Source organism: Convolutriloba macropyga, chromosome 5 (genome assembly GCF_964194025.1).
Source record: "Convolutriloba macropyga chromosome 5, txConMacr16.3, whole genome shotgun sequence".
Lineage (NCBI taxonomy): Eukaryota > Metazoa > Xenacoelomorpha > Acoela > Convolutidae > Convolutriloba > Convolutriloba macropyga.
The window spans coordinates 48,512,136-48,532,175 of NC_134472.1; the positions used below are offsets into that span (position 1 = coordinate 48,512,136).

Below are 20,040 nucleotides of genomic sequence, written 5' to 3' on the forward strand. Positions count from 1 at the left end.
TTTTAATTAGAGCGCTATTTGCATCCTTCCTGCTTAATCCTTTTTTCAGTTTTGGAAATGAGTGTTCAAACAACGCTTCCAACTATGGAGTCGGATCAGAATGGTATTCATATTGCCGAGGCGCAACAACCTAAAGCTGCTCCAGCTGATTCTGATTGCCCTGTTCCCAAAGATAGTAATCAATCGGATATGCGTGGAAAACGAAAGGTCACCCAGCTTGTTGCGGTATTTGTGGTTGTTGTGTTGTCAGTTCTTTGTCAGTTGCCAAAATTAAAACGTTTGCCCCAAAAAGAAAAGGATGTAGAGTGAGTGAAATTTTTCTGTTAACAACTTTCCCGCTCTTGTTTTTTCAACGAATAATTATTACAATTTAAAGCTGTCATTGGTCTTGATCAGAACACGCACAGGTCACCACGATGCAAACTGTAGGTCTTTTTTATTATTCGTCGTATCTTAATTAAGTACTAGTGCCCGACAACAAAAGTGGACCATTGGCCCATTTTACCTCTTTAATTCTACAAAACGTATCTTCATACATGTAAAAAGTGTGAGTGTGATATGGCGACTATTTGAAACTTTTGTTCAACTACAAAACGTTTTTCATATATGAATAAAGCTCACGCAAGTTTTGACATCCCAAACACCTCGTTTGACATTGGAAGTCAAAACCGTCCCACATTTAGAGAATAGGGAGGATTAAGCTGCAAAATCTTAAGCTACAGTCGTTACGACCAGTAAAGGTTAAACTCCAGTATAATAATAGAGTGCACACTATTTTTGGGATACTCGCCGTTTGTGCCCGCCCACATCACGCTCCACAACCCCCCCCCCCCCCCCACATATCTAGAGCCTGTGCAATACATAGCTATTCATTAAGTAAACTTAATTATAGCATATGCGCTTGGGAGTGCAAATATGCACCGCTAAGCTACGAGAAGAGACCTGAAACATTAAATATCCCAAAATAGTTATTAAATCTGTAACCGTCTAGTGATTCTTGTGATTTCCTTACATGGCTTATGGCTTACCGTATTTTCACAAATTGTCCTATTTGGGCGACTATCAAAGGCCTTTTTGCAGCTTACTATCAATATACCAAAAATTTTGGATACCTATTGTTTTTGGACATTTTTTGATTGACAGCACATAGTCGACAACATTCATCGGTGGGTTAATTTCATTGGCAAATGGCAGCGAAATAAATACCAAAAGCGCCACCCAGACATGACCCACAAACAAGCTCAACGCTGAATCACAGATTTTCAACTCTGCATTTTCTACTATACTCAGTATTACGATCATGTCATTTTTTAGACTTTTCATGGTTTATTTTAAATAAGGTACCCTGATTTTGGGTACCACCGTCAACCACCGTGTAAAAACAAAAATTTACCCAGGTATCAAAAAATTGCATTTCCAATTTGTCACAGATCAACTATTTTATTATCTTTCAAACCAACGCCGCCACTGTCCAAGAACACAAACAGTCGAAGTTAAACAAGGCGGCTCGTTAATGTGCGTTTGCAAATGATGTTCCGACCCGAGCTCATCTACATTTTTGACTAAATTGTCAACCAAATGAAGAGATAACAAAAATAGATGTTTGAGTTTAAAGTCAACGTTACACAACTCATCTACTGATTGAATTAAATAATGCCATGCCTCTTTACAGCGCCAACGTGATCTGACATTAAAGAGACTAAGAGACAAAACAAAAACAAAAAACAAAATTAGCACAAACAAAAATTTAACTGCAAAAACGGAATGTCTAAATTTAAAAGCACCTAGTAAAAACGTTAAAGTGCAGTCAGGTAAAACCTCAACAACACAAGTTTACGTTTTTCTAACAATACAGCAGATGGAAAATTTTCTTAATGAGACTTGGTAACAAATCGACAAAAAGAATGAACAGTGAGGCGAAACTTAAAAAAATTAATCAACATTTTTACACCAAGAAATTTCAAAAATTGTAAAAATCATTAGCTTTTAACTATATAATGCTGAAAAAATTACTAAAAACTCATTACCAAGTCAAAAGGACCTGTTTTAGGTTAGACTAAGCCATGGAAGCGAACCAAAGAGAAACTCAAAAAATTACAAACGATTTGCGAAAACACAAACTATTGCTACCATTAAAGTCATTAGCTATAATGTGAATTTTATGTATTTTTAATTCAATTGTTCGATTCTACTGATTCAGCTGAAGGATTTAAACTGAGAGATTAAATAAGTTTACTTGCGCTGCATTTGAAAACCATTGGGATCTGTTATTACGCGATAGTTCTGAAAGAAGAAAAAAAAAACACCAAAATTGGGCACTCAATAAACGTTCAGAAAAACGCATATTGTCCGAAAAACGCATATAACAAACCTAACATTGTGACAAACAATATCAATAGATAAGTTATCTCTTGAAATACAAGAAATTGGATGGAATCTCTCATTGGTGAAAATAAGTTACAATTTGACGAAAAGAACAACAAAAACTGAAAAGTTTGAAAAAACATCAATATGATTATCACAAACTTTAAGACTATTCGCTATAAAATGACTGCTTCGGGTAAGCTCAATTAGAAGCCTATGAGAACTGTCGGCCATTTAGGGCTACCTAAGGAACAAAAACGGCAAATTCAAGAAAAAATTGAGCGAGAGAAGTGTCGAAGGCGATAAAAAATGAACTTTTCACTAAAAACTCTTCTATTTCCAATCAATTTTTAAAAGCATTAAAATTTCGCTTGTTTATCAATTTAATTTTTTTTTTAAAAAAAGTTTACAAATATAAACAAATAGATTAGAACAACAAAATTTTTGTGAAAACACGGATTATCGACGCAATTAATTTCATTAGCCTTCAACGCAAGCCAGTAAAAACATTAAATTATGCCTCGATGGGACCATAAGTTTGTTTGACAACCATATTTTAACAAAAAGACCTTCCAACAGGTTATTGAATATGAAAACAACAACAGAGACAGGCAAAAACCAAATTTCAGTAGAACAGTGCCACCAGATTATGTCGAAGCAATTCAAGTCATAAGCTCTTCTCTGAAAACTTTATCTATGATCCTTTAAACTTTTTCCCTAAAACAATGGGGATCATTAGCAGTAGGATGAGGTGATAAGATTTTAAAAGGATTTAAAAATAAAATAAAGATTGAAAAAAAATTATGAAGTCTCGTGGCATTGAATTCTTAAAACTAATAGGTAGAAGATAAAACAGCTAACCAGATTAGTTTTGGCTGCAGTAGAGCGGAAACAAAATCCACTAGTACTGACATTGACCAACAGTTCAGGAAAAAAGTTTAGGATTGGTTAATGTTAAAAAAAGTCGAAAAATTATTTATAACTCTTAACAGCCATTAAACTCAAAATCTTTCAACGGAGCTCGATATCTACGCTCAGTATTAACCGATGGAAAGATGTTTGTTACGCATAGATAACTAAAATGACATCACAATAAGTCTTATGACAGTGAAAACAATAACAATAACAGGCAAAAACCAAAACTCGGTAAAAAAAAAGTGCGAGAAAGTGTCGAAGCCGATTAAACCAATATCTTTTCTCTGAAAACTTTATCTGTGATCCACTGAACGTCCTCTTCAAACCAATGGGATTAAAATAATGTGTATAATGTTTGGATAATGTGATAAGAGTTCAAAAGTAACCAATAATAAAAAAAATATACAAAAAAAGTTTCAAAAAAAATGGTAATCTTCTGTCATTAATTCATATAACCAATAGTTAGACAAAACTGCTAACCAGATTAAATTTAGCTACGGTAGGAAGGAAGAGGGTGCTGTCACTCCTGGACTGACTTAACGATCACGATAATAGATTTTATTCTTTAATGTTTAAAAAAATCGAAAAATTATTTTGTCAAGTCCTAACAGCCATTAGCTGTCCCCTCAAAGCACTAGATATGTTCACTTAATGCTCATTATGTAATATATTGCACTGTTAGTCAATGAATTGATGCCATAGGACTCCAAAAAAATAGTAAAACCTCAGAAGGAAATTCAAAATTTAATTTAGAATTATGAAAACTCAGAATCGAAGCCAAAAAAACATGAGCAATTCCTTGAAAACGATGTTTTTTATTGATTCGGCTTAATTTGACTGTAAAGGAGATTTGTCATTAATAGAACCTGATACAAAAGGTGACTTTTTTCTAGGTGACTTAAAAAAAGCAAAAAAAGGAGAAAAGTTTTATTAAAAAAAGAGCTCTCAAATCGAATTCGAATTTTTTTTGATAGTGAACTTCCCAATGAGACCAGAACTAGTCTTTTTTATTGCCTTTAGTCTATTAGGAACACAAAATTGGTCCTTTTTTGGCGTGAAATTTAATTTTGAATTACTGTTTTTAAAGAAAATTTTTTAATTTGGGGAAAAATTACATTAAAAGTGAACAAATATCGCGTGTTAATACAAAACTTCAATCCTCGATAACTCCTCGAAAAAAACAAAAATCAAAAAAAAATCTTTTTAATTTTGAATTCTACACTTGACCATCTTTTTAGTGATACCAATCACATTTCTCTACGACGGATATATCGATCGGCCAAAATTGACTAAACAAAAAAAACCCATTTGAGTATATAGTTCCTCCCCCCCCCCACAAGTGGGGTCGGAACAACAACAGAAGTCAACCAAGCGATCTTTTATGCTCTCGTTTCCTGTTAGTTAACATAGGAAACGCATTGCAATTAATTTTTTTTAAGATTGGTCAGTTACTCCTTTGTTCAAAAGATTCATTTTTCTAACAATACAGCAGATGGAAAATTTTCTTAATGAGACTTGGTAACAAATCGACAAAAAGAATGAACAGTGAGGCAAAACTTAAAAAAATTAATCAACATTTTTACACCAAGAAATTTCAAAAATTGTAAAAATCATTAGCTTTTAACTATATAATGCTGAAAAAATTACTAAAAACTCATTACCAAGTCAAAAGGACCTGTTTTAGGTTAGACTAAGCCATGGAAGCGAACCAAAGAGAAACTCAAAAAATTACAAACGATTTGCGAAAACACAAACTATTGCTACCATTAAAGTCATTAGCTATAATGTGAATTTTATGTATTTTTAATTCAATTGTTCGATTCTACTGATTCAGCTGAAGGATTTAAACTGAGAGATTAAATAAGTTTACTTGCGCTGCATTTGAAAACCATTGGGATCTGTTATTACGCGATAGTTCTGAAAGAAGAAAAAAAAAACACCAAAATTGGGCACTCAATAAACGTTCAGAAAAACGCATATTGTCCGAAAAACGCATATAACAAACCTAACATTGTGACAAACAATATCAATAGATAAGTTATCTCTTGAAATACAAGAAATTGGATGGAATCTCTCATTGGTGAAAATAAGTTACAATTTGACGAAAAGAACAACAAAAACTGAAAAGTTTGAAAAAACATCAATATGATTATCACAAACTTTAAGACTATTCGCTATAAAATGACTGCTTCGGGTAAGCTCAATTAGAAGCCTATGAGAACTGTCGGCCATTTAGGGCTACCTAAGGAACAAAAACGACAAATTCAACAAAAAATTGAGCGAGAGAAGTGTCGAAGGCGATAAAAAATGAACTTTTCACTAAAAACTCTTCTATTTCCAATCAATTTTTAAAAGCATTAAAATTTCGCTTGTTTATCAATTTAATTTTTTTTTAAAAAAGTTTACAACTATAAACAAATACATTAGAACAACAAAATTTTTGTGAAAACACGGATTATCGACGCAATTAATTTCATTAGCCTTCAACGCAAGCCAGTAAATACATTAAATTATGCCTCGATGGGACCATAAGTTTGTTTGACAACCATATTTTAACAAAAAGACCTTCCAACAGGTTATTGAATATGAAAACGACAACAGAGACAGGCAAAAACCAAATTTCAGTAGAAAAGTGCCACCAGATTATGTCGAAGCAATTCAAGTCATAAGCTCTTCTCTGAAAACTTTATCTATGATCCTTTGAACTTTTTCCCTAAAACAATGGGGACCATTAGCAGTAGGATGAGGTGATAAGATTTTAAAAGGATTTAAAAATAAAATAAAGATTGAAAATAAATTATGAAGTCTCGTGGCATTGAATTTTTAAAACTAATAGGTAGAAGATAAAACAGCTAACCAGATTAGTTTTGGCTGCAGTAGAGCGGAAACAAAATCCACTAGTACTGACATTGACCAACAGTTCAGGAAAAAAGTTTAGGATTGGTTAATGTTAAAAAAAAGTCGAAAAATTATTTATAACTCTTAAAAGCCATTAAACTCAAAATCTTTCAACGGAGCTCGATATTAACCCGATGGAAAGATGTTTGTTACGCATAGATAACTAAAATGACATCACAATAAGTCTTATGACAGTGAAAACAATAACAATAACAGGCAAAAACCAAAACTCGGTAAAAAAAAAGTGCGAGAAAGTGTCGAAGCCGATTAAACCAATATCTTTTCTCTGAAAACTTTATCTGTGATCCACTGAACGTCCTCTTCAAACCAATGGGATTAAAATAATGTGTATAATGTTTGGATAATGTGATAAGAGTTCAAAAGTAACCAATAATAAAAAAAAATATGCAAAAAAAGTTTCAAAAAAAATGGTAATCTTCTGTCATTAATTCATATAACCAATAGTTAGACAAAACCGCTAACCAGATTAAATTTAGTTACGGTAGGAAGGAAGAGGGTGCTGTCACTCCTGGACTGACTTACAGATCACGATAATAGGTTTTATTCTTTAATGTTTAAAAAAATCGAAAAATTATTTTTCAAGTCCTAACAGCCATTAGCTGTACCCTCAAAGCACTAGATATGTTCACTTAATGCTCATTATGTAATATATTGCACTGTTAGTCAATGAATTGATGCCATAGGACTCAAAAAAAATAGTAAAACCTCAGAAGGAAATTCAAAATTTAATTTAGAATTATGAAAACTCAGAATCGAAGCCAAAAAAACATGAGCAATTCCTTGAAAACGATGTTTTTTTATTGATTCGGCTTAATTTGACTGTAAAGGAGATTTGTCATTAATAGAACCTGATACAAAAGGTGACTTTTTTCTAGGTGACTTAAAAAAAGCAAAATAAGGAGAAAAGTTTTATAAAAAAAGAGCTCTCAAATCGAATTCGAATTTTTTTTGATAGTGAACTTCCCAATGAGACCAGAACTAGTCTTTTTTATTGCCTTTAGTCTATTAGGAACACAAAATTGGTCCTTTTTTGGCTTGAAATTTAATTTTGAATTACTGTTTTTAAAGAAAATTTTTTAATTTGGGGAAAAATTACACTAAAAGTGAACAAATATCGCGTGTTAATACAAAACTTCAATCCTCGATAACTCCTCGAAAAAAACAAAAATCAAAAAAAAATCTTTTTAATTTTGAATTCTACACTTGATCATCTTTTTAGTGATACCAATCACATTTCTCTACGACGGATATATCGATCGGCCAAAATTGACTAAACAAAAAAAACCCATTTGAGTATATAGTTCCTCCCCCCCCCACAAGTGGGGTCGGAACAACAACAGAAGTCAACCAAGCGATCTTTTATGCTCTCGTTTCCTGTTAGTTAACATAGGAAACGCATTGCAATTAATTTTTTTTAAGATTGGTCAGTTACTCCTTTGTTCAAAAGATTCATTTTTTCCGAAAAACTGTAAATAAGAGCCCACAATGCAATGCATTAAATTTTGAGTTTCAAGGAAACTTTGAAGGAAAAAACAAATTTGTTCGTGTCCTGAAAGAATATGCCCAGCTGAAACCTATTCCCAAAACTATGCATTAAAATCAAAGATACTTTAAGACACTTTAATACTGACATATATTTCACCCTGTTGTCCGGTGCATGGAGAAAAGACCTATTAATAAACCAGAACAAGACCTATATCACAAAATGCCGATCAAACAAAAATTACTGAACAAAATGCGGAAATGCACAAAGACTAGAAACATCGACTTAATGAGTTTCCCACTTTATTTTTGTCAATGGAACTGCTTGTTCATTTTAAAAAGTAGGCAATTTTTCAAGTTTCTGTTTTTATGCAGACAAACGGAGATTTTTAGTTTGGTAATTTCTGCTAGAATGTCACCTTATTAGTAACAGGAAACAAATAGAAAACCATATGCATTGATAGACGGTCTGCTTTGTAAACGAGACAATAATTTAATTACTTTATGACTCAAATTATCTAAGTTCTTAACAATTCGTCAGAGTTCGAGAATGAAGTTAATTTTAGAATGCTGCTGAGCGATACCCGTGAGCTTCAACTTCAAATGCGTGTTGGTAAGTTGATTTTAGTAAAAAAAATGTTATGAAAAGCTATTCAATTTTTTTTCCTATATGAATAATACTAATCATAACTGTATACTTGACGGCCTTGTTGTACACGCCTTAGTTAGTGTTTTGCGGAGCTTTTTAACAGCTCCTAAGAGTTCGATATAATAAATCTAGAAAACTATTACATAATGTTGACTAAAATTTATGATAAGCCGTGATCGTAACTTACAATTGATTGCAATTTCACTCGAATTCGTCCTGCTGTTAGTAAAATTGTCATTCTTAATAGGATTAAAATGATTCAAACGTAATTTTCTCGTCGCTTTTGCTCTACAATTACTCAGTTATTTCTCTTCTTACTCATTTGGCCTCGAAACAGTCATTATTTCAATTTGACCTTTCATTGACCTCAAAACTCTTTAAAAAATAGAACTTGAGTTGAAAAAAGTTAGCGCTCAAAGCAATTCATAACCATTAGGTTCTCAGAAACAGTGCTGGAAAATCAGGAAAAAAACTGAATTTTGAACCTGATTTCAATCCCATACATCCATTTGTCCATTTAAGTAATCAAATGGAGCAATTGAGTTCTGAAAAACAAAGCAGCTCTCTTCAGATGGAAAAAGTAGAATTAGCAGCCCGCTGAAAAACTCCAAAACAAACAAAAGAAAAACATAGCAGGACAAGTCCTGACGTACAATTCAAAGAATTTTCATTGACTACACAGAAAATTAGACCTAAAATGGACTATGAACGGATTGGAAAAACCATTTAAAAAAATCCGATTCAAAAAATCGGAAAAAAAAACAGTAAGAATCAAAGTGTAATTGCCGCATGCGAACAAAAAACCACTAGCGAGAAAGCGATTTTTTGTTCAAACATCGTTTTCTCACTCTACTTTAAATTTGGAGTGAAAAAATTTCACGTCGCAATACCACTCGCTTTTTTGCTCCACTTCCTGTTTCGGCATGACCAAAACCACAACTCCAATTTGATTTCAAAAATCATGAAAATGTGTGAACAGATCTTACAAAAAAAATTGCCGGAAGAATTCCGGAAAAGACTCGAAGTGCGAATCCATTTAAACCCCATCCAACTACTCATCAAACAAAACATGCCTTCACTAATTTATGATGATCTTGAATTAAAGTCATGAAACAAAAAAGTAAAAACAATAAAATCAAATCTGTTAAAGTATGATAAAAAATCTGATCAAATGTTGTTATAAATTGAGATCCCGAAAAAACTATCTCTGCCAAAAATAACTTCATCAAACAACTAGTACTTATGTGATTTTTGAAAAAAATACTTTAGGCTAAAATTATGAAAAAAAGCTCTTGAAAACAACTTTCACTGAAAAACTGGAAAAAGTTACTTAATTTTTTAATATTTCAAAAACATATAAATCCGAAGAAAAATTCCCTTCAGCCAATAGGGTATCCAGATGTTCGCAAAACAATAGGCAAGTCATAAAACACAAAAACACTTAGCTAAAAACAGAAAAAAAAACGAAAAACTGCAAAAAATTAAGAAAAATAGTTCCAATTTTCGCCATTTTTTTGTCATATTTCTCAAAAAAAATGATTCTTACCCACAAAACTGTAACCAATTGTTATCATAAAATTGCTCAAGTAGATGTGGTTTCTTCAATACCCATTTGAGCCAGTAAAACAAAATAATCGTCAAAAAACGACAAAAAATTAGCCCGAAAATCAGCAAAATACATTAAAATCCGAATTATCAAAAAAATTCATATGAATTTCCAGAAACATTCAAACTACTACCGAAACCAACCTAAAATTAAAACAATAATAAATAAACCAAAATCATAACCAAACCTCTTAGCCATAATAAACGAAAAAAACTTCTTTAAAATGTCGTACGTGATCAAAAAAATTTCGCTCTCTTGGAGAAAATTTTTTCACACATCAATTTCTCGCTCTCTCAAAAACAGCAGTATGAACAAAAACCACTCTCTTTTCGCTCCGCTCTTCACTTTTATTCAGCGCCAAAATCACTCCAAATTGTTTCACGCCTTTCATTTCCCGCTTCAAAAATCACTCCAATAAAATTGATTAAAAAAAAGGACTTCTCCAATACTCCTCTTCGAGTCGTAAAAAAGACAGCGCCCCAATACAATTCAAATTCTTTGAATTGTAATAAGAGAATGTTGGAACGTTTTTGATAAATGAGAAAGAATTCAACGCCGAAAGATAATATCGAATAATTGCTGACTAACTTTCAACTCAAACATACTCCTGTATGAATTTTTTTAAATTGCATGTCAAAATAAAAAGTCAAGTTTAACAAATTTGTTCAAAAAGAAAACAAAAAGATGAGCAACTAAAGCTGGATGAAATAAAACCGAATTTGTATACTAAAGCACGAAAATGCAAATTTGTGCTAAATTAGCCGCCAATATAAAAAGTCAAATAATTAAATAAATAGACAAAAAGAGGACAAACTTTGATATGAGTTTATTTAAAAATTGGCAAAAAGAAACCTTCAAACCTGGTTTCAGTTTTTTTTTCGTTGTAAGTAGAACCCGATGAAATCTGCAGTTCACAAAGAAACACTTATAAACTTAAATTCAAATAAGTCAAATACTTAGAGTCAAATAAGATTGAAAAAACAGGAGAACAGTTGTGCAAAAAGTTTAAGTTTTCTATGAAAACCTCTCTGTGGCACTACTCAGTGCAAAAATGAATGCAGGAATCAAATTTGTTTGACAACAGATACTACTCAGAGCCAAAAACTCACGAAAAACTGAATTTTAATTCTATTAAACTCATCAAATAAAAGTTATTCATAAAAATCATCCGATAACAACTTAAAAGAAAGCATAAAATAATGGCGAGCTTTCATAAACTAAAAGTTTTTTTATTTTCATCATCATCATCATCATCTGCCTTTACTCCTCTTCTTTGAACTGTGAATACTTTATTAAACAGTATTTTCAATATTGAATAAAATAACTGCGGTCAAAAGAAATGGACTGCTCTCTGCTTAAGAGAACTAAATTAATAGGAAAAAAGAAACAGCCAAGAAACTTTGGGTCTTTCCCAAGATCTCTCACCTTAGTGGTTCTATATATAAAACATACAGCCCTCCATATAACCTGTAAACACGTTACCATAAGAACTCCTAATGGGGACCATAAATTAGTGGTGAAAAACCCTAGAATTGTTTTCATCGGAAGTTCGAGACTGTTTCGATTTAAGCGTGTAAAGCGTGTTCGATTTCAGCATCTTTTCCCTTTGTGCCCCCTGTATGTGATGCCCCCGTTTGCTCTGCACCCCCCCCCCCCCCCCCCCCCACATTTACAGAGCACATGCCTTTACATAGAAAATCCTTATGTAGAAATATGACACATGCGTCTGGGGGCTGCAAATAGTATGCACCCAATAAGCTGGGGGGAGTAGGGGGACTCAAATGGAAAAGATTCAATCTTATTATTTATTCAACAATCGTTTCAACCTTTTTATAATTTCAAATCTGAAACAATTGCAATAATTTTCAAAAAAAACATTAAATTCAAACTCACGGTTTTTATTTTCAATTGACTGATATGGTAAACAAGTTTTGAGGTTCATTTTTTGTCTGTACATATACACGTGTCTGTTTCCTTCTTATCACCGAATAAAGAAGACGATGTATGAACAAATCAGTGACCAAAAATAAATCCCCAAATACGCTTTGTGTATCCCCCCCCCCTGTTATAGCGCACTTGTCATTACATATGAAATCATTATGTAAAAAATGGAACATGCGTTTGGGGTGCCAATATAAGGCACCAACTAAGCTTGTGGGGAGGGCATGAACCCAAAATATCCTTAAGTTTCAAAATGAAATCAGCGAAACTTTCACTTCCCTATGGCATCATTGTGTTTTCAGGCTACCGATCGCGGTGTTCTGCAAAGTTTCCTGCAATTGGTGAGTTTTAGACAGCATGACATTATGAGCTAATTAGTGGTGCCGATATTGGTCTTTACAGTTTGTTAAGCACTATTGAACCTCGTTCTTTATTTGCGATGATCTTTACGATCATTAAACAGAGAATCAATTAACGGCAAAAGCTAAAATTTAGAACTAAAATAGCATTATGGCGAATTGTTCATTTAAAACAAGTTCATATTATTTCATCTGGTTTGTACACTGCTCCTTGACATGGTATCGAAATTCCATTCAACATTGATCGGACACATTTATCGATGCGCTAAATATGAGTAGTATGAAAAAGTGACAAGAACCTCAACGGGGGGGGGGGGGGGGCGTCAATTACCGCAGCGTGACCATCTACAACGGGGTGGGACAATTTGATCATGTAATAAAATGCCCACCCTATTTTTCCGCCAAAAAGCAATTTTTGAAAAAAAAATCCCTCATATGAGGGTGGAAAAACACTATTTTTTTGAAAAAAGGTAACTTTTTTGGAAATGGGGTCTAAAAAATTGTTCATTTTTTGGCTTTAATCACTGTGAAATGTTGTGGAAAATGTTTTGTGAGTATAAAAGATTGTCGCAAACACTTTTTTCAAAAATCCAAATTTTGGTCCTATAGGGCACATTAACTTTGAAAAAGGGGGGTTCTAAAAATTTTATGTCATTTTTTTTATTCTAATGGCTTCTGAAATATTGATAATCGTGTTTTGAAGTTTTGAAGTTGTGGGAAACTTTTTTTCAAAAATTGGTTTTTAACCCCCTAGGGGGACCAGAACTTCTAAATTTTTATTGAAAAAGGGGGTCTAAAAGTTTGTTTTTCGTTTTTTGTCTTTATTGGATGTGAAATGTTGTGAAATGTTTTGTTTTTAATAGATTTGGAATACTATGAAACAAGTTTTTTGTGACTGATAAAAATGATCGAAAAAGATATTGTTGAAAATTTTTATTTTCACCCTACTGGCGGGTCAGAACTAATTTTTCTCTTATGCACTTTTCGGCTTCAATCAACGCTAAAATAAAGCTGGTTAATGTCTAAGAGCAGCAGATAGGCTTGATCTACAACACTGGAACCAACCCCATAACCCACACCCACAACGCACACACGCACAAACACCAAGACACACTACACACACCAACACACCACACCGCCAAACCACAAACCACCATACAATCAGGAACTCACACACTCAACCAACCCACAAACACCGCACCGCCCGCACCGCTTTTTTACAAGAAACTGAATATCAGTTTTCACAGATAATATCTTGGCAGTGAAATATTGTAAAATCGAAAAAAGTTGAGTTTTATTTTACGGAAGTAAGAAAATAAATAATTGCAGAATGATAAAAATTATATATAGAATGATTTGTTCAATTATTGGAGATGTGGAACGCGTAATCTTTTCGTCATGTCTAAATATAGGATTACGTCATTTCTTAATGTAAGGTATTCTATTAGTGCTCTGGATTTTCTTTTAAAATAAATAAAACCACTTCCATAAACCAAACCAGCATTGTTGTTGAAAAAAATTGCTTTTGAATTTAGTTTCGTTTGTGGGTACTTATAAAGTATTTTTTAAAATGCAGCTAATAATGCTTAGCGCGACGGTGTTGCACCATTGACCAAAAGGTATTAAACTGCCTCAGAAAATTGTGATATTGAATGCGCTTAGCAGCAGAACAAGTGTTTCTAAAGTTTCTGCCGCTTTTTGTTTTTTTCTCAACTTCCATCTTCACGAAAACCAAACACAAATTTTTAATTGAGTAAAATTTGAAACAGTTACAGTTTCCCTTTGTTGTTGACATTTCAAAGAAAAGCCAATATAACGCTGTCCAAGACTGAAGGCGTCGGCTTGCAGATTTTGTATACAAGCAATCAATTTCAACCCAAGAAAACAAGAAATAAATTGTTATGTTGAATTATTATTTAACCAGTTACAGCTTCTCCTGTTTTAATTTCACGTTAAAAGAACACTAGCGCCGTATCAGGGCAGTTTTTTGGTCAGGTGTTGCGCTGTCCAAACAAAGAGATGAGACGTCGGACAGGGTGACCTGATTATAAGCAGTAAAAAGCTCTGTCTTTTCGGTCGCGTCATTATGCGCAAATAGTTCAGATCAGTTACTTCGATATCAACGGAGCTGTTTTAGCTAAAGACAGTGAAAATCGCGACTTCCATTTAGATCTTTCGGTGAGCGAAAAACGACTTGTGAGAGTTGCTGTGAACGCGTTTAATTCTACTGGCACTTATCTATCCCTATAATTTTTCAAAACTGAGAGCGAGCAATTTGGTTGGGAGTTCAGTAAGAAAATACTCTTTTCGTGCGGGAGCTGAGTTTGATTTGTTGTAAAATTGATAAAAATCAATCAAATGAGTAATATACCTGTTGGATTGAATATACTCTCTTCTACAAACCGACTCAACTGACGAATCAAAGCTCTCAGGAAGAGGATTTGGAAAATCATTGACACAAGATGCTAAAAAACCAAAAACAAAAATCACAGTCAACGAAGATTTTGAATAACTTGATGCATCCTTGTTGCTTATTGTTTTTCGCGATTCAGTCAATTAGTTTACATGTTTTAAGCAAAAAATTGGTCGAGGCTATGTTGGACAGTGGTCCCGAATACTTTTAAGTATATTAAAAAAAGATTCAAATAAACCATCTATGAGACAGAACCAAAGTTGGAAATATCTGCGATGAAGAATAATGTCTACGGTTATCACTCGTGTTTGGCGTCTGTTGAAAAATTGCATTCTTATTTCTAAACATTTTCATGTTATATGCGAAATTGGCAAACATTGCAATAATTTGTTCGATTCTTTGAATGTTCCCGCGGCAATTCCTTGCCTGGTGACTTGTTTCAAGTTACTTTTTTTGCCTACTCAAAAAATTTTTCACCAAAAGAGGGTCCATGATTTCTCGACTACATATTGCTGTGGAGTATTTCTCAAAGTCAAATCATCCTCCAGACAAATAAACAAGGAAACATTTTCCGATACCATGCAACGAGAGTATGATCACAGCAACACCAATCGCTACATTTACATGATGCAGACTTTCTTTTACAGTTCCCCATGTGACAAAGAGACGGTTTGCTCAGTTAATGCCTGGCGAGCATGCCGTTTCTATCTACCAGATCATGGAGTTTTTACTTAGCGGTCAAGGGAGATTTGTCAGGGAGACTTCAAAATATTTGATAAAATAATCTTCGAACAGCATTCTTGTTCTTTTGGATAGTTTACTTAGATCCTCTCTCGTTTTTGTTTCAACGAGCGTGATCTAACCATAGCAAAACTGAGAATAAGGAGAATCAGTAACTGCTGAGTTTTTTTCAGGCGTTTTTGTCTGCTGATAAATATCATGCTGTTTATTATATTAAACGATTGGTTCATACAGTTGACAGGGATAATAAAGTTGTTATCCCAGCGCCGAAAACATGTGTTTTCCTCAAAGGTTTCCATTGACAAAAACACATGCAATATAATTGTAACTGGGGCACGTACAAACAAGTATTTGCGTTCTACAATCGTTTGTTTTGTTTTAATTTCTATATCTTCAGCAGCCATAATTTTCAAATCAGAAAAACTTAAGCAGTAGGTAATTTTGTTACAGGAAATTGAATATCAGGTTTCAAAAATAATATTTTGGCAGTGAAATATTGTAAAATCGAATAAAGTTGAGTTTTAGTTTAAGGAAGTAAGAAATTAAATAATTGCAGAATGATAAAAATTATATATATAGAATGATTTGTTCACTTGTTGCAGATGTGGAACGCGCAATCTTTTCATCATGTCTAAATGTAGGATTACGTCATTTCTTAATGTAAGGTATTCTATTAGTGCTCTGGATTTTCTTTCAAAATAAATAAAACCACTTCCATAAACCAAACCAGCATTGTTGTTGAAAAAAATTGCTTTTGAATTTAGTTTCGTTTGTGGGTACTTATAAAGTATTTTTTAAAATGCAGCTAATAATGCTTAGCGCGGAGGTCTTGCATCATTGACCAAAAGGTGTTAAACTGCCTCGGAAAATTGAGATATCGAATGCGCTTAGCAGCAGAACACATTTTTTTGAACATTCTTCACCATTTTGCTTTTTTTTCAACTTCCATCTTCACGAAAACCAAATACCTTTTTAAGTGAGTAAATTTTGAACCAATTACAGCTTCTTCTTGTTTGTTTACACTTCAAAGAGATGCCAATCTAGCGCTGTCCAAGAATGAAAACGTCGGCCTGTAGTTTTTGTTGACCAACAGTTAATTTCAACCCAAAAAATCCAGAATTAAAATGTTATGGTGAATAATTATTTAATCAGTTACAGCTTCTCCTGTTTTAATTTCACGTTAAAAGATCACTAGCGCCGTATCAGGGCATTTTTTTGGTCACGTCTTGCACTGTCCAAACAAAGAGACGTTGGATAGGGTGACTTGATTACAAGCAGTAATAAGCTCTGTCTTTCGAGTCGCGTCATTAAGCGCAAATAGTTCTGATCAGTTAATTTGATATCAACGGAGTTGTTTTAGCTAAAGACGCTGAAAATAGCGGCTTCCATTTAGATCTTTCGGCGAGCAAAAAACTACTTGTGGGAGTTGCTCTGAAAACTTTTAACACTACTGGCACTTATCTATCCCTATGATTATTCAAACGTGAGAGCGAGCAAATTGGTTGGGGGATCAAAAAGAAAATACTCTTTCCATGCGGGAGCTAAGCCTGATTGGTTGAAAAATTGATAAAAATCAATCAAATGAGTGATATACCTGTTGGATTGAATGACTCTCTTCTAAAACCCGACTCAACTGACGAATCGAAGCTCTCAGGAACAGGATTTGGAAAATCATTGACACAAGATGCTAAAAAACAAAAACAAAAATCACAGTCAACGATTTTGAATAACTTGATGCACCATTGTTGCTTATTGTTTTCCGAGATTCAGTCGTTTAGTTCGCATGTTTTAAGCACAAAATTGGTCGAAGCTGTGTTGGACAGTAGTCCCAAAAACATTGAAAAATTTAAAAAAACGATTCAAATAAACCATTTATGGGACAGAACCAAAGTTGGAAATATCTGCGGTGAAGAATAATGTCTACGGTTATCACTCGTCTTTGGCGTCTGTTGAAAAATTGCATTCTTATTTCTAAACATTTTCATGTTATATGCGAAATTGGCAACCATTGCAATAATTTGTTCGATTCTTTGAATGTTCCCGCGGCAATTCCTTGCCTGGTGACTTGTTTCAAGTTATTTATTTTGCCTACTCAGAAATTGTTTTACCAAAAAAAGGTCCATCATTTTTCGACTACATATTGCTTTGGAGTATTTCTCAAAGTCAAAACATCCTCCAAACATTAAAACAAGGAAAGATTTTCCGATATCATGCAAAGAGAGCATGATCACAGCAACAGCAATTGCTACGTCTAAATGATGCAGACTTTCTTCTACAGTTCCCGATGTGACTAAGTGACAGTTCGGTTGGTTAATGTATGGCGAGCATGCCGTTTCTATCTACCAGATCATGGATTTTTTACTTAGCGGTCAAGGGAGATTTGTCAGGGAGATTTCAAACTATTTGCTAAAATTTCAGTCTTGTAAAAACTCAAATGTTCAAAATTCGATAATTTTGGAAACTTAATTTTTTTTCATTCCATATGTTTTGCAGAATCAAGTAGTTGCAACCCATTTAAATGGGGTACAAATGGAGACTTTCACTATAGATACAATGAGCAATACACACATATATAATTATATATATATATATATATATATATATATATATATATGCAAAAATAACCGCGAAGTTGTAAGCCTGAAGACTGCAATGGACATTGAGTGTCTTGTCTGTGTTATATAATGTCCATCATCATTTCCATGTTTTACCGTTTGTAGCGGTGAAAAAACTTGTTTGTTAGCAGTTGCTGGTAATGCGAAGGGATCTGCAATGAATAAAATGGGATATGCATTTCGTTCAGCTAGCACTACCCAGTGGGTTCCTATAAAGTTGAAGCATGATGTGATAACAATTGTTAAAATGTTTGCAGGCAAATCCAGGAGATAATTATTGGCGGTGGAAATATCTTGAAAATTAAGTAAATTTCGAATGTTTACATTGTCTGGTTTAAAGTGAAATTTGTTGTGCGGCCATTAGTAACCGTTCATTGGGAGAGCGTTTTTAGATGCGTTTTTCTTGAGTCAGTTTTCAATGTGGATGCAATTCTTCAAGAAAAAACTTCAATCTTATGAGCTAACTGAATTGAATTTGAATTCAATGGACAAAAATAATTTTGTGAGCTCTGGTTTAATGAATTCACGGGTTGCCTCTTAAGTGCTGGTCAGATCGAACTCCATTTTATAATGGTTTGCGAACTCGCTCAGAGATATTCCGTGTCCATCTTCTACATAAGCAAAAGCATTCATTGAATTGTAGTAAAAGCTTTTGTTATAAGTAGTTGATATAAGAGTTCCAAAGGTGCCAAAAACACTTTGATCTCTCTCAATCCAAATTTCAGATGAAATGTAATTGCAATGTTGGGGCCGATGAATGGTATACCAACGCATAATGAAACGATGACTCTACTGATTAGCTCTTTTTTCAAAATATCCTCAAGTTTCCTGCTTTGCTGGCCTGTTGTAGCCGAGAGCGCTTTGGTAATTTTTCATCGTAACGGTAAATTGCTAGAGTTTTCAAGAATGTCTTTTCAATTGCACCATCAACGTTATCTAAAACCGTCATCTTCCTGATAAATTAGCCTCATCTGTTTTAACCTTGTAGTGTTTCGTTGCGTCTTGACTGATTACCGCAAAGTCACCTAAAGATCTTTTCATTGAATTGCGTAACGTAACTCCACTAACCAGATGTTTCTCACATGAATAGAAAAACATTGCCAACTTTCCATATTAAATTATGAGTGCGAATTGTCTCACTCTTGTTTTTCTCATATCTGGCAATGCCGCTGGAATAATGCCGGGTTTTTCTTCACACGCGTAACTCTGACATTTAAGCTAAGTTTTCTTTGCGTATGTCTCGTGAGAAAATTTAGTTTCTATGAAATTTTCTGTGCATAAAATCCATTAGCTGTTGAAATTTTGATGGCATTTGCAGAAACAGATCAGTCGGCGAAAGCCAATGAAGGATATTATAGCAACAAATGGAAGTTCAGTGGCATTAAATTCGATGTGTGTGTTGCGCAAATCCGTTCCATCTGGTTGAGGTATTGAACACTTGACCTCCAAATAGTTTTTTTGCAGATAAAAAATTTGTTGCGTTTGCCTACAACTTCAAATACCAATGATGATCTTAAAGGCAAATGAAGCTGTCCTATTTTTTTTCCTCGAATATTTGGTCAAATGTAACCAACAAAGTAGGTTTTTCAAATAAACCTAAAAAACTTTGAGTTGCTTCAAATGGTTTTACACTTTTATTATGTTTGGTAGCATTGGCCTGAAATCCAAATTTCAGTAGGACTTCTTGTGTATTGATGGCACTGTGTTGAAGCTATTGTTTCTGAAGCGTGTTTCAAAATCAAAAGTTTTTTCCAGGAGCTCTTACATCAACAACGTTCTGAAGTTCAACTATATTAACGTATACAAAGATTAACTGTGATCCGCAAGTGATATCAAGTGAAAGATATGCATTATGTTGCTTCGGAGTGTTACCTGCATTTTCCGACTCGTAGCCAATCTGAAAAAAAGAAATGTGGTGAAGTATTTTTTGTTCCTTTAAAACCAAGAATATTGGGGTCCTCTTTGTCTTCAAATGACAAATCTTCGTTAGACCCAATACTCTTAATTCTGACATTTAAGCGACGTTTTCTCTGCGT

General features: G+C 33.7%; 2 protein-coding genes across 2 annotated transcripts in view; both read left to right on the top strand.

Moving 5' to 3' along the window:
* Positions 1-20,040, top strand: part of LOC142339436 (UBX domain-containing protein 1-B-like) — a 394,986-nt gene that overhangs the window by 210,748 nt on the left and 164,198 nt on the right. The gene's annotated exons all lie outside the window — the stretch shown is intronic.
* LOC142340393 (uncharacterized) overlaps positions 1-20,040 on the top strand; it is a 31,187-nt gene that overhangs the window by 6,221 nt on the left and 4,926 nt on the right. The window contains exons 2-4 of the mRNA XM_075390971.1: positions 50-305; positions 8,247-8,293; positions 12,179-12,217. Of these exons, the coding sequence (XP_075247086.1) occupies positions 58-305; positions 8,247-8,293; positions 12,179-12,217 (334 nt within the window). The 5' untranslated portion in view covers positions 50-57. The remainder of the gene's footprint in view (positions 1-49; positions 306-8,246; positions 8,294-12,178; positions 12,218-20,040) is intronic.